Raw genomic sequence first — 14,643 nt, 5'->3', positions numbered from 1 at the left:
TCATTGTGCGTGTCCTTTACTGCATTTTTTTTCACTTGTGATTGAATATCAAGACAACAGTCGTTGATCAAGTAAAGTAAAATTTTTTTGCCAAAGATGCACAGAATTTTTATGAAATTGTGTAAGAAGAGATTTCAACTGGGTTCATTCCATGAATTTAGACAACTACGTGATTACCAAGATTTGCAAGTCAGCAACTGCTGTGGTAATTCCACGGCATATCCAGAAAAGCAATGCCTGTAATGGTATTCCCAATGAAAAAGAAGGTGTACATACACCTTCTCTTTCGTCACTGAAGGTGACAAAGATGTTCCAAAAAGGCACATACCTTCTCACCACCCCAAAACGTGTAGTCATCTCTTGAAACAAAAACAAAAACATACATACTGCACCTGTGTAAATAGCCATCTTGATCGCAACTTCTAGGAATGTTCTAGTGGACAAGTGGTGCTCTTAATTGCCGTTTTGAGGTGCCAACACTTCATACATCAGATGCACATCAAAGTTGAAGTATTTTGTCACATTCTGCCACATTGTGGCATTGTGTACATGCTCTGAAGTCGAACCCCAATTTTTCCATTTTTCTGGGAACCAAGGTGAAAACTTAAAATGCACAAAAGTCTAAAATCGGGGAAAATTTTGTAACATTTTGTGCCATTTGGTCCATAAAGTTTTGAATGTTTAATGCAGGAAAAAATAAAATCAAGGGTTCACTGCATACCCTTTGTAATTTGTAAAGTCCTTTTTGAAATGTATAGTAATCTTTGTAAACTCTAAGGGCACATTTCAACTTTTTAGTTGTGCTAATTAGTTACAGTTGTGAAGTGTAATAGTGTTTGCTTATGAAACATCTATTGATCAGGATTTTTCAATATGAAGACTGTTACTAAAATTTTAAATCAAATCTTGCAGCAATCCATTGCATCGGTTAAAACTTCGGTTAGCAATCCAAGAAATGGTATCCCTCACCAGTCCGTCTGCTCCTAAGACGTCGCGGACCACTTTAGCATTTGGAGACATGAATCACGAGTGGATTGGTAATTCATGGCTACCTTCTCTAGGACTTCCACAATATCGCACAACTTTCATGGAATGTCTAGTTGATGCTAGGATGTTGGATCATCTAACGAAGAAAGATCTTCGGGGTCAATTGAAAATGGTAGATAGTTTCCATAGGTAAGTTAGTAACTCTGCAGGTATCTTGAACCTTGAATTGGCTTTTTTAACTACTTTTATAATATAATATCAGTCATTTGTAAGTTTCAGTTGTGAATGCTCTTCTTCAGACTACTAGTATGTGTTCTTCTGAAGAATAAATCATGTATCACTGAGAACAATTTACGGAAGTGACCACTGCAGTACATTAGAACACACAGCAGTGGCACATATGTATGTGTTGATATGCTGCCTTCTTCCAGAGTGTGGTGATTATCATATTGTACTGTGGAACTAAAGATTCTAGAGCAGAGTTTCTCAACTGCCAGTATCAGGCCCTGGCATAACTGGCTGCGATAGTTTGTCCTGAAGTTTGTGACTTGCAGCCCAGCCTGGAAAGATGGCCTCTCATTCGGGTTTCCACTGCGATAACAGAAAATGCTTTTGTAACAGTGGCGATCTATCCAAAGGGCACCTTGCTTCCCGCATCCAAATTTGGATGTTAAACGACGAGCACCACAATCAATTTAGTTTGTGTAGTAATTTTCATTAACAAATATATTGAAGTGGAAATATTCTGATAAATTTTAATTTTTCATTGTCCGAAATGGAACGTGTCAATGAAAATCAAATTACCAAATTAATTTAATGGTATTTTGATTTGATTTGAGTTGGTGTTTTAAGTCCACTTTATGCACATTAAGGCTAATCAAGACTGGACCTACAATTTAAAGTGGGATCTGAACCACTATGTGCCTCCACCGGGTATCGAACCTGGGACCCCTACTTTTAATTTAATTTAATTTAATGGTATTGGCAAAAGGAAACTAAAAGATTGAATTAGATACAGTTGTTGTCAACTAATTTAAACCAAATTTTATATTTAACATAATCGAACTAATATTCTCTATAATTATGCCAAAATTAATTTATTAATATTAAATTCTAAGAGTACATATTAATTAATGTTTAAAGTTTAAAAAATTAGAAAGCTATTGATGAGTACCTTGGCTGAACCTCGCTCGCTGAATAAAGAAAATTTATTATTATAAAGAAATTTATTAAAAACCGAATTTACTGGGCCTTTCTCTGGTTGAGAACCACTGTTCCAGAAGGGGTCACACCAGGTGCTGAAACAAAGAGGGTGCCAGACAAGCAAAAGTAAACATCATGTCACCCGTGAAAGTTTTGGCATCCTTTAAATTAATATCATTGTCATATATGTAAAAACTTTTCTTTCTTTGCTTTGCTTAAAACAGTCAGTGTATACAATATATTTGTGATGATGTAATGTGCAATGCACTGAGTTATAATTGATAGTATGTGCAGGGGTGAAAAAAAATAATGCCAAATGTTCATTTGTAAATTTTTTTGCCCCGTAGATTTGTTATGGTAAGTGAATGTGGCTACAATTACGAGACAAGAGAGTTTAGTTGTATAGAAACACATGCATGCACCCTCTTTGCATGTGAATAGAGGCTAACTGTATACTTGCTTATTTTAAATAAATAAATAAGTGCAGATCGTGTTGTGGGGTAAAAGTGTCAAAATGTGGCAAAACTCTTAAACACAGAATGCAATTTCATTAATATTAACTTTAGTTTTTTTGTATTTATGCTCAGATAGACATCTAAACCACTGTGCACACACTGGGTCCTCTTGGTTTGTAGATAACTTTAGTTAAAGAGCATATTTGCATGTAACCTTAAACTAAATATTTTCTTGTATCATCATGCCAGCATTATGTTTTGATTTCTTTGCTATCAAAATTACCAAGTCGCGTTGTTGACAAAACTTTTCCATTCATGTAAATTAAAACACAAATTATTATATATTATTCTATGGTTCTTTCCAGAACAAGTCTGCAGTATGGCATATCATGTTTAAAGAGGTTAAATTACGATAGGAAGCAATTAGAAGAAAGGAGGAAAGCTTCAGAGAATGAAATTAAGGATGTTTTAGTATGGTCTAATGAAAGAGTAATTAAATGGATTACCTCATTAGGTTTAAAGGTAAGGAAGGATATTTTTGTTCATTCTGTATGTGAAAATGCAAAGAATTATGTAAATGTGAAAATGACCTAATACCTGATCTTCCATTTCTTGCTGAGATGCACACTTATATATAAAAAAAATATATCACCTGATAGTTTTAAAAAATGTCGCACATCCCTTCAGTTATATCAGCTGTGATGTTTCAACTTTAAGAACTCCAGGTAGTATGTTTGAAGCACTTCCTTAAAGATTAGGAATGTGAACTTTATTATTTCTAACTACTGTGTTTGATTATAACTTTTGCAGCAGCTCTGTAGACATTTATTAAGAATATTGCCACCTCAGTAGTCCGGTGAAGGTTCTGAGTTTGAGGTCAGCGTGGACATGAGTGTTACCTTATGTTTGCTGTTCTGCTACACAGAAACAAGAACAATGTTGAAAATATGAAAGAAATATCTTGAACATCTAAAGTTCTTAGGAAATCAAGCATTTTCTAAAAGAAAAATCTTCACGTTTCTGTGTACAAACAGGACAAATGTAGGATAGTTGTATATGAACCAACCATGGTGTAAGATGTGTCCTTGCTTCATTATATATTCAGATATGCAAGGGAAATCTTTCTTCACTGTTCACTGATGAAAATAATCCAATCTGCCAACCTAGCATTGCTGCAACATGGTGTTTGCTGAGATGTTACAAGTTTCTCCAGTTTGTATTGGAAAAGTTGGGAAAAGTAAATATACTTGTAATATTGTGTAGTCCATAGATTCACTATGTAGATTACGTAAAATAAATTATCAGGTTGTTGCACATGAAATGTCAGATTTGATAGTGAAATTTCAAACAATAGTAACTCGATGGGTAGGAACTTTTATTAATCAAAATAGGCACCATTTGATGCTATACACTTCTCCCAATGAGATACTAGTGCATTAATGCCACTTTCATAGAAGTGCGATGTTGTTGACTGAAGAAAATCCCCAAAGGCATTTTTGGTAGCTGCCTCATTGGTGCACCTTTTCCCCACCAAATGATGATCCAAATGCTTACAAAAGTGTAGTCGATCTGGTGAGAATGGTGCATGTGGAAGTCTCATAGTGCAAGCTGTGCAGTTTTTGCACTGTTGTTCCTGCCACATGGGTGCTTTGTGTTGTTGTGAAGCACTAGAACTTCATTTCTGTTGACCGATCTAGGCTGCTTGAGTCATAATTTTTTATGCATTTCATCCAGCTGGGTGAAGTACTTTTTATTATCCAGTTTTCAAGAAGGAATAGTGAATAATACTAGCAGTCACCATTATCTTCCTTGGATGAAGGGTTGGTTTTAGCATGTGTTTTGGGACCTCATCAGCATCTAGCCGTTGTGCAGGGTGATGAGTATTATCATATAATATCCATTTTTCACATGTCACTACTCTGCAGAAATGGAACATTCTGGAAGAGCAGAGAAAGGCACACTTCCAGGCAATGTGTCATGTGTTGTTGAGAGAGCTTATGGGTAACCCACTTGTCCAAGTTCTTGCAAGTGCTGGGAAACTGTGGAATATTGTACACCTAATCTCACTGCCATGACCCTTACAGTTTGGCGAGGGTCAGACTCCACTGGTGCTCACAGTTTGTCATTGTCAACAGCTGCTAATGCATGTCCACATGGTTCACTTTCAAGGGTCTTATCACCGGATCTGAATTTTTTGAACCATCGATATATAGTTTGTTGATTTAATGTGCCAGGTCAAAATGCTCTGTTGATGTTCCTGGCTGCCTCTGCTGTGTTGTGGTGGTGTCTAAACTCTTAAAGAAAAAGTAGGCATATTTGACTTACATCCATGTTTTGTGTATACAATCATATAGCATGCTAGCACTCAACAGTTTCCTTGCACGTGTTCAGGGATATGTACCCATCACTTTCCCAAACGTTGGCATCACCTGGTGTCATTTGAGAATTTCCAACCTAGATCATCCCGAAATCCAACATTTCACGTGCAACGACCTGATAAAAATTTTAATGTAGATATACATTTGCTGTTGTTAGTCATTCATTGTAATGTGTGAGTTTGTCCTCTCTTTCAGGAGTATGCTAATAATCTCTTGGAATCTGGAGTTCATGGTGCTTTGGTAGCTCTTGACGAGAGCTTTGACCACAACAACATGGCATTAGCATTACAAATTCCTACCCAAAACACTCAGGTAAGATAAACGCATTCTTTGCTTTGATTGTATTTTATTTATAGGGATTGCATGATACAAAATTTAATAGTTTTTCTTGTATGCACGCATACAAAAATTTAACTGCTACCAATAAGTACTAGTAAAAAAAAATTATATCTGATATTCTACTGATGTGATATAAATGGTAAGCATTCCTTGTCTAACCCAATTGATGCATGCATACCCTATATACCTTCATGGCGTGGTGCAAAGCACAGTGGAGCACTTTACTTTTACTTTTTTTTTATGGAGACTGATGATTGCAATGTGTTTACTTCAGAAATTTACCTTGACATCATAAACCAATAACAAAATGACAGAATTGTTCTCTCAATTAGACTATTTATAACATTGCTATCAATTTTAGCAGATAAACTTGATATTGGCTGATACAGATTAGTTTTCAAAAAGATCTCTCCCATAAAGTGCCTCACTAACCAATCAACTAACCCTCTTTCGTTCCTCAACCTAAACATTATTCCTGCAGCCACATAAGTATTTCATTTGTCCCTAGCCTGGGCAAGATCAGTCTACTAGTGACTATCCTTATCAATTTCCTACAGGTTTCTTACCATTAGGTTTCCTAACAAAGATACTGTAAATTTTTGTGTCAACAGTGCATCACATGTTACCCAAGTTTTCTTTATTTAATTATTTTAATGGAAATGGAGTTAAAGTATTACTGTTATTTCAGGTATTTTTACCTTCAATAACATTCATAATACATTCAAGGCATCCTTGAAGGATGAACAGTGACAAAATTCACTGCTGAGTGGTTCATATTGTTGTTTCACATACTACTGCAATGGTATATTTACTGAAACTTAACAGCAATGCATTCCCTACCTACGAGACACATTCTTGCATAAGGCTTATAACTGATTTTATTCAGGGTCTGAAGTGGAAAGTATAACCTGGGAGGATGTTTGGTTGAGCCTTGGCATTACTTGGGTTGGATGCTTAGTGAAAATTTTGCTACCCCACATTCTCCTTCACTTTGAGCCCTGATTTTATTCTAATAAATTTATTTTTTTTTAACTTCAAAATTTATATAAACCATATAAGTAGGTAGGTTCAGAAAGAAAATGGATATGTACTAAATTACATATTAATTTTTTAAGAAAATAGAACCAAATTATTTTCAAATACAGTGGAACCTCAATTGTATCATCATCATCCTTCGAGGTTTCCTGCCTCTGGCTGGGTCGGCATGGAAATCAAGCATCTCCATTTTAATCCTGGTCTTCCACCACTCCTCTCTTTCCACGGTGTTCCAATCTTGTCCTCTTCTCGTAACACTCTCCGCTATCTGCTCTTTCCACGGATATCTTGGTCTCCCCCTTGGCCTTATTCCCACTCCTTGTGCATTATAAGCTCTTACCGGTAGTCTTTCTGCATCCATCCTCTTAATGTGTCCTAACCATCTCATCTGTGCCTCATCTATCCTGTCCTGAAGCTTCACCACACCCACTGTCTGTCGGATCTCCTCATTCCATATTCTATCCCTTCTTGTCTTCCCCGATATACTCCTTAAAAATTTCATCTCCACTGCCTGCATCTTTCTTTTGTCTCTCTCTGTCATTGTTGAGTCTCTGCTCCATACTTAATTATTCACACATAGTATGTGTTATATATTACCTTCTTGCATTTCATAGGTACATCCCTGTTCCATATTAATCTTCGAATGCTATGATATAGTCCTTCACCCATTTGTCTCTTCTGTTTACCTCCTCATCTATTCTTCCACTTCTCTCAATTATGCTTCCTAGATATTTGAAGCTCTCCGCTACTCTCAACTCTTCCGTGTCCATCTTTATTCTTGGTTCATTTCTGGCTCTGTTTCTTGTTGTTATTAGCACCTCGCTCTTTTCTGCACTGAATTTCATTCCTGCTCTTCTGATTTCCTCATTCCAACTATTAAGCTGTCTCTGTACTACTTCTTCCCTGTTTCCCCATATTACTAAGTCATCAGCGAACAACAAGGCTTTCATCTCTTCCTCTCCTATCTTCTTCCTCAACTCTTTGTTAATTGCATCCATTGTAGTTATGAAGAGCAGTGTTTTAGTCCATTACTTATATTGAACCACTCTTCCCACTGGTGTCTTCACACAGCTCTGTTTGGCCTTGCATGTGCTCTGCACTCTACACACTATCTCATAGAGCCTTCCACATCTTTATTCTGACCATGCTATCATATACCTTTTCTATATCTAGGAATGACATAATCAATAATTGCCTTATGGTGAATATCAGATCTAATTTTGATCTGCCTCTTCTAAATCCATACTGTTCCATTCTCATGTTCAGCTCTGTTACTTCCCTTATTCTTTTCTCTAATATTTTCTCATACACCTTTGCTGAGTGGCACATTAATTTTACACCTCTGTAGTTTTTACATTCCTTTCTGTCCCCCTTCTTGAATATGGGAACCATTAGTCCCTTTGTCCAATCTCTTGGCACTTCTCTCTCTTGCCACACTGTTTTGAACACTCTGTACAGCCACTGCACACCAATCACTCCTGCTGCTCGTAGTATCATTTCCACTGGCACTTCATCTACTCCAGGTGCTTTACCTCTCTTCATTCTCCTCAGTGTTTCCTCCACTTCTTTCCATGTTAGATTCATTTTTCCTTCCTGTTTTATTTTTCCTTTACTTCTTCATGTTCATTTCCTTTTTTCACGTTCAGCAGTTTCTCGAAATGATTTCTTCACATTCTCCTTATTTCTTCATCCTCTTCTACAATGTTTCCCCCATTCACCCCTTAGCTTACAGCTGTCTCCTCTTTCTCTCACTAATCCATACTATACTTTCTTGTTTCCATCTACATCTTCTTCTAGCACTTTGACCCATTCTTCCATCCACTTTCTTCTTTCCTCCTTTACTACTGTTCTTGTCTCTCCCTTCTTTTCCACGTACTTTTTTCATGCATTTTGTGATTTAAATTTAAACCATTTTCTAAATGCATCATCATTTTTGTTTCCACTGCCGCTCTAGTTCTCAATTGTATGCGAGTGGATTTTACATTTTTTCACATTTTAAGTTTTTTCACTTTGGTTCCCTGGAAAAGGTAAAATTGATGTTATAAATTTCACTTTTCATGTTTTGCATTTGTTTTCAAATAGTATTAATTAATTAAGTTGTATTAATTTGTAATTTCAGATGAGGCAGATCTTAGAGCATGAGTTCAACAATCTCTTAGTAGTAGCAACAGAAAGACGAGTAGAAGCTGAGCTCCCCAAGTCCTGATATTATACTACTAGGCACCCACATGCCGCGTTGTAAACAGGGGGGGACTTAAGCAGTGTACTGTATACGTGCCAACTCTGGCGAACAAATCTGTGCCCACAGGCTCAGGAAGGCTTTTTCCAGTTGTGGAGAGGACCACCACGTTCACACACGTTCCTTCAGTTCCAGCTGCGATGCTGTGCCAGATTTAGTGGATGATCTGTGTTGCCTAGTAACTGATTTAAGAAAGGCAGATAGACCAATGAGTGGGGGGAGCTGACCAATGGTGCTGCAGGCCTCCCGCAGTTTTGTATATTGTTTGAATTCAGAGCTTTAATGGGTCAATGTCAGTGCCATGTTAAACGAAGTCAATTCTGCATAAAATCTTTACCTTTCAGACTCCTTCCCTTTCCTAGGTGCTCTCTGAATGAAAGTCTGACAGTTCACAAAGTTCTGTTTTTTATAAGGAAGAAATTGTTTGTTATTATTATTATTTTTTAAAGAAAAGGGAAAAGCGTCTTTGTTTTATCCTTTCTCTGTGGCTCGGAGCCAAAAAAAAAGGTAAGTCATTTGTGACTATCTTGTAATAGTGATGAACACTATTCCTGGAACTAAGTTATTGTAGCAATTTCTCTCAAAGTCTTGCCAAGGAATATACAGGGTGGGTTTATTGTAGTGTTTGTTTTTAATTAAGGGAGGGGGGACAAGGGGTAGGACCAACTACTTCACTTCTTTGTCTTAAAATTACAGCTGGTATGTATCCCTCTTCTAATACATTCCTTACCATTTCATCCAGTAGCGGCAATTGAGTGAAATAGTATTGTGTTCAGTTTTTTTTCTAAGTCTGAAAGGCAAGAGTCGTCATAATCTCTCCTGTAACTTGCTCCTATATTTTATTTTTTAGTGGACAATTTGCTTTTTGCATGGCAAAAGGCATTGCGACAAGTGGAAGTATTATTACACACAGGCAACTGAATTTATTTTACTCAGAGCAGCTGGGGACAACCAAAGTGACGACTTGTTAAAGTTTGTTATATGTAGATGCAGTGCCTGCTAATTGTAGTTTTTGTGATACCCGTATGTCTGTATTGAAATAGTGTACCTTTTTTTTAAAAAAAAAAAAGAAACTAAATTACTTTTATATTTAAAGTTTCGTTCTGAAATTAGGAAGTTTTGTTGTGTGAAACTGTTCAATGCTGGGCTTAAGTACAAACAACAGAGGCACCAAATCACAAGGCAGCCAAATTAGATCCAGGAAGGAAGGAAGAATTTCTGGTTCTTATAATATGATGATTCTATGCAGTATTGGTAATTAGTTGTGAGAAAGAGACATATTACTTACATTTTATCAAAAAAACAGTGTTTGTTTGACTTCTGTTCCCGTTAGAAATAGGAATCCAAATTTGTAATTTTTACATAACAGAAATAAACAAGAGCCCACAGGTAGCATTCACAGACCAAACAAAATGTTCAAATTACGTACTGTTTTACATAACATGCATTTTAAAACATCAATACTTTTGTTGAGATACCTTAATCAACTTTCAGTCAGATGAGTGACTATGTACAAACAAATCTTTTTAATTGAGTGAACAAAAAAATTACTCTTAATGCAAATCCAGTTTCATCAGACTAAAACGTTAAGGGCAAAAAAGACAGTTAAGTTTGCTAGAAATTTATATATTCTTGGTACGTGTTCACCACAGTGTGTTCCAAGTTGGCAGAAACACTCCACACTGAAGGCTACTGGAGCTTCTATTGTAAATTGAATGTACAGTGTCAGTCTTATTGTCACACGGACCTACAGTGCATAATATATAATGTTAGGCCATATAGCAGAAGTATAGATGTTATTTCTAAAAAAAAAAAAAAGGAAAATGTTATTTACAACATAATTTTTCAGTTGACACATACATACACACAATAACAAGGGACAAAAGTATGTTTTTCCATAAATTGGTACAGTATTCTTTTTGTTTTTCCTAATTTTACATAACTAGAAAATTGTGAGAATGGTGGAAACATTTCCTCTGCAGGTAGTTACCAGATTAACCGGCTGTTAACAAGCCATTAAAAAAGCATAACTCCTACTTATCAGTATTGTAAGTACCATACCAGAACTGTATCTAAGAATAAAACAAAAATGTTAATAAATTTATAATTATCCATTTTGTCATTAAGGAAAAAAAAATGAAACACTGTGTGCAACCATTGTGTATATTGTCACCCAATGTACAATCTGCAATATGAACCATTAACAGGATGAATCTTTAAAGAAGACTTTATAGGTGTCAAACTGTCAGTAGTGTTCACAAAGACAAAGTACTGCCTGTTTCATCATCTTGTATCTTCTTCTTTTGCTTCCATTTGTGAGGAATGTGTACAGATTGTATAGAAATAGCAATAAACTGTACATATTTCAAGAATTCTGCACTTTACACTCCCTTCACAACAGAGTTTGTTTTTCCATGCTGCACTAGATGCTAGATTTGCACTGGTAATAAGTGTGGTAAGATGGACGAGTAGCAGGGAGACTACTTGATTGCTTCAAGTATTCTAGCCAAGTTTCCTATATGTATATTAATATTATGAAAGGTGTTTGCCTTAGCACGTCATAAGGTTATTATCCTCTATTTTTCCATGTTTTAAGACGGGACCTTACATGTTGTAGACTTCAGCATTAAAAGTACAAAAATAAATACCCATAGGAGGGCTTAAATGGTGGTAGTACTACATAAGATGAAAGTGCTAAATACTTTTAATGCTGCAGTCTATAACATGTAAGTGCTCCTGTTTATAGAATTTATTCCTGAAGAAGCCATGTTAAGTTGGCAAAATACAGAATTACAGCCTTATGATGTATGAGGTGAGTACCTCTTTTAATATTACAACGTTGGCACATGGTATGAGCTAAGCTTTAATCTTGTATATTATACAGGGTGATTCATAAATGATGGCCCAAACTGTGAGGTAAAAAGTATGCACTAGTAGAAGCAAAAGTATCTTTAAATATGGGTCCACAAATGAACCGTTTTGAAGATAATCGGAAATGTATGAATGTACTGTTAGGATCCACCACTCAAGTGGTTTATACATGATGGTACACTGGCACATCTTGCTGTAACTGTGTGACGGCCTCTAACTCAAAAATATGGTCAACAATGGATCGGTCAATGTGGGTCTGTACCTTGTTCTCCCAGATCACCTGACTTAAATCCTCAGGGCTGTTGTGTCAGGGGTCATATGAAAAACATAATGTACAGCTCTCCCGATGAGACAGATGCAGAATTGCAGAACGGGATTGAGCTTACCTGTCACCACGAAATGAACCAGGTGTGTTTGAATGAATTCACAACTCAATGCCAAGAAGAGTGCATTTATGGAAATGGATGCAAGGACAGCATTTTGAAGATCTTTTGTGACACTGTAGCATCTTGCTTTGTACAATCTTGTACACTGGAAATCATATGTTTACACATGTTTTGTTTTGGATATTGGTTCTCTACTAGTACTAGTGGTATGATTACATCATCTAGTGGATAAGTGTCCAAGGGGAACAGTGCACAATGATCATGAAGTGCAAAAAAACACATTCATACATTCCCAATTATCTTGCAAACAGTACATTTGTGGACTCAATTTTACACACTTTTTCTGCTTCTGCTAGTGCATACTTTTCACCCTTTCAGTTTGGACCATCACTTATGAATCATCCTGTCATAAACACCAATATGAAAATATATTTATTGTGGTTAGAACTATTATATTTACTCATTTTTGTAATACATACACATGTGGGTTTTTTCAAGAGCAAACAAAAGATTAAAGTACATAACAATCAAAACTGAAATGACAATAGAACAGATAAATCCAGTAAAAAATGGGAACTCACACAGGATGTACATGTTGTGTATTATGGCTGAGCTGATAACTATGCCGATGTATTGTTATTGGAAAATATCAGTTGGAATATTGGTTACCAATATTGATACTTTTTCAGTACTTTAGTCTTTCCCAGGGTCTGAAAAAAATGCTGTGCATGGAGTCTTTAAGTATCCTGGCAATTATGAAAGTGTGGTAGCTCAGTCGTTAGCGCATCGAACTACCATGCGAGAGACCTGGGTTCGATCCCCGGCAAGGGAGAACCGGGATTTTTTCCACCTGTTCAAGTAGCTCCAGCGCCCACCCATTGTTGTATAAAGTGGATACTTAGAAGGAAACTCCAGGGGGTAAAGGTTGCCAGGGGCATGGTGCAGATCACATCACCCCCACCTTCAGCCGTGATCAAGGAAGTGTGGCGCCCTAACTCCACACAACCTATACACCTTCATGGCATGGTGCAAAGCACAGGGAGCACTTTATTTTTTTACCTCAAGTTCATAATAGACTGTAGTTTGTGATTACATGACACATTTTTTAATATTCTGATATAATTCTTGATCATTTTAATGTAAAACTTGGTAAACTGATGCATATAATCCGAGTGCAATGCTTACATACTAATATTAATTAACATTTTGAACAACTTGTAATTATTACAATTTCCAAGTAATTTCAATTTGTAGGAATTGGTAGGAATATCAGTGTCAGTGTGAATATATATAAACATACATATGCACACACAGACACATCAAAAAATAAAAAGGAGAGAAAGAAAAGAAAATTAAATATGTCATAGCTTTCAGAGCTCCCATTATTCAGTATATTTGTTTGATCTATTGTATTTCGAACTTGATTGGTTTCTAATTTCTAATACAGTATGTTGTTAAATTGTTTATTCTTTTGTGTGCCCTTCGAAAAAAATACATATGTATGTATATCTGAAGGAAGGGTTTCCTTTTCCTCATGTTAAATATTTCTTAAACCTTCTGTTGGATCCCTAGTCACGTGGGCATAAAGGGAATGAAGCTGCCGATGCAGCTGGCAATGTTCTCGTACACCTTCTTCTAGCCAGAGTCCTGCAGAATGGGTTTGCTCTTTGGTACGTGGCAGGAAGAGTTGGACAAAGTAAGGGGAAACAAGCTTTGCCCTATCAAGCCCAGTATTGGAGTATGGCATTCCATGTGCCATCCCTACTGTCGGTAGAGGCCATTTTAACTCGACTTCGAATTGGACACAGCCATCTCACCCATGGCCATTTGCTGCAAGGACTTAACCAATGATTTGACATGTTGGGAGATGATGACAGTGATTTAGCCAATGTTTTTAGGTTTTTGAGAAGAGCGGGCCTTTAACACTATTCCTAAGAAATTCTGGAAATTTTTGCAATGATGAGTTTGGATTTCCTTCAACACCAAAGAGTGAAACTGTTCATATACGAGGGTCACTATTTATATTTTGAGCCTAACAATGAAAAAACAGGAATTTGGCATTGAAAACTGCTTTATTGTTTTTCGAAGTATTCTCCTTTATGGTCAATACACTTTTGCATTCGTTCGAACCATTTTTCAAAGCAGTTTTCCAATCTTCTTTCGACACCTCCATAATATGGTTTTTGAACGCATCAACGGCGTCTTCCGCCAATGAAAATCGTTGTCCACGCAATTTATTCTTGACATTCGGGAACAAGAAGAAGTCATTGGGTGCCAAATCAGGACTGTACAGCGGATGACCCATCAATTCGATTTTTTGACTGTTCATCAAGTCGGTTGTTAGACGAGATGTGTGACAGCTGGCATTGTCTTGATGAAGAATGATCCGACGGCGTTTGTTTGTTTTCCATATTTGACCGAATACCTCTGGCAAACAAATTGTTGTGTACCATTCAGAGTTGACCGTTCTACGTTCCTCTAAAGGCACAGTTGCCACATGACCAGTTTTCCCGAAAAAACAGGCGACCATTTGTTTCGATGTGCTTCGAGCACGAACAACTTTTGTTGGATTGGGTTCATCTTGAAACACCCATACAGTCGACTGCTGTTTACGTTCCGGCTCATATGCATATATCCATGATTCGTCACCTGTTACAATCTTATATACGTCTTTTGAAGCACCACGATTGTATTTATTGAGCATTTGTTTGCACCAATTGACACGAGCGTCTTTTTGAGTTTTTTGTCAA

The 14,643-nt window shown here is 36.6% G+C and overlaps 1 protein-coding gene across 13 annotated transcripts in view; it reads left to right on the top strand.

Annotated features, from left to right (window-relative positions):
* Liprin-alpha (PTPRF interacting protein alpha) overlaps window positions 1-10,990 on the top strand; it is a 575,925-nt gene extending 564,935 nt beyond the window's left edge. For all 13 annotated transcript variants that reach the window (XM_083119089.1, XM_083119079.1, XM_083119080.1 and 10 more), the window contains 4 exons: window positions 913-1,176; window positions 3,011-3,167; window positions 5,219-5,335; window positions 8,517-10,990. In XM_083119089.1, coding sequence (XP_082975215.1) covers window positions 913-1,176; window positions 3,011-3,167; window positions 5,219-5,335; window positions 8,517-8,603 — 625 coding nt within the window. In that variant the 3' untranslated portion in view covers window positions 8,604-10,990. The remainder of the gene's footprint in view (window positions 1-912; window positions 1,177-3,010; window positions 3,168-5,218; window positions 5,336-8,516) is intronic.
* The last annotated feature ends 3,653 nt before the right edge of the window (window positions 10,991-14,643 follow it).

This window comes from Lepisma saccharinum, chromosome 3, assembly GCF_977018435.1.
Source record: "Lepisma saccharinum chromosome 3, izLepSacc3.1, whole genome shotgun sequence".
NCBI lineage: Eukaryota > Metazoa > Arthropoda > Insecta > Zygentoma > Lepismatidae > Lepisma > Lepisma saccharinum.
Note: the sequence above shows the minus strand (reverse complement) of the source record. Positions and strands in the feature narration are given on the sequence as shown.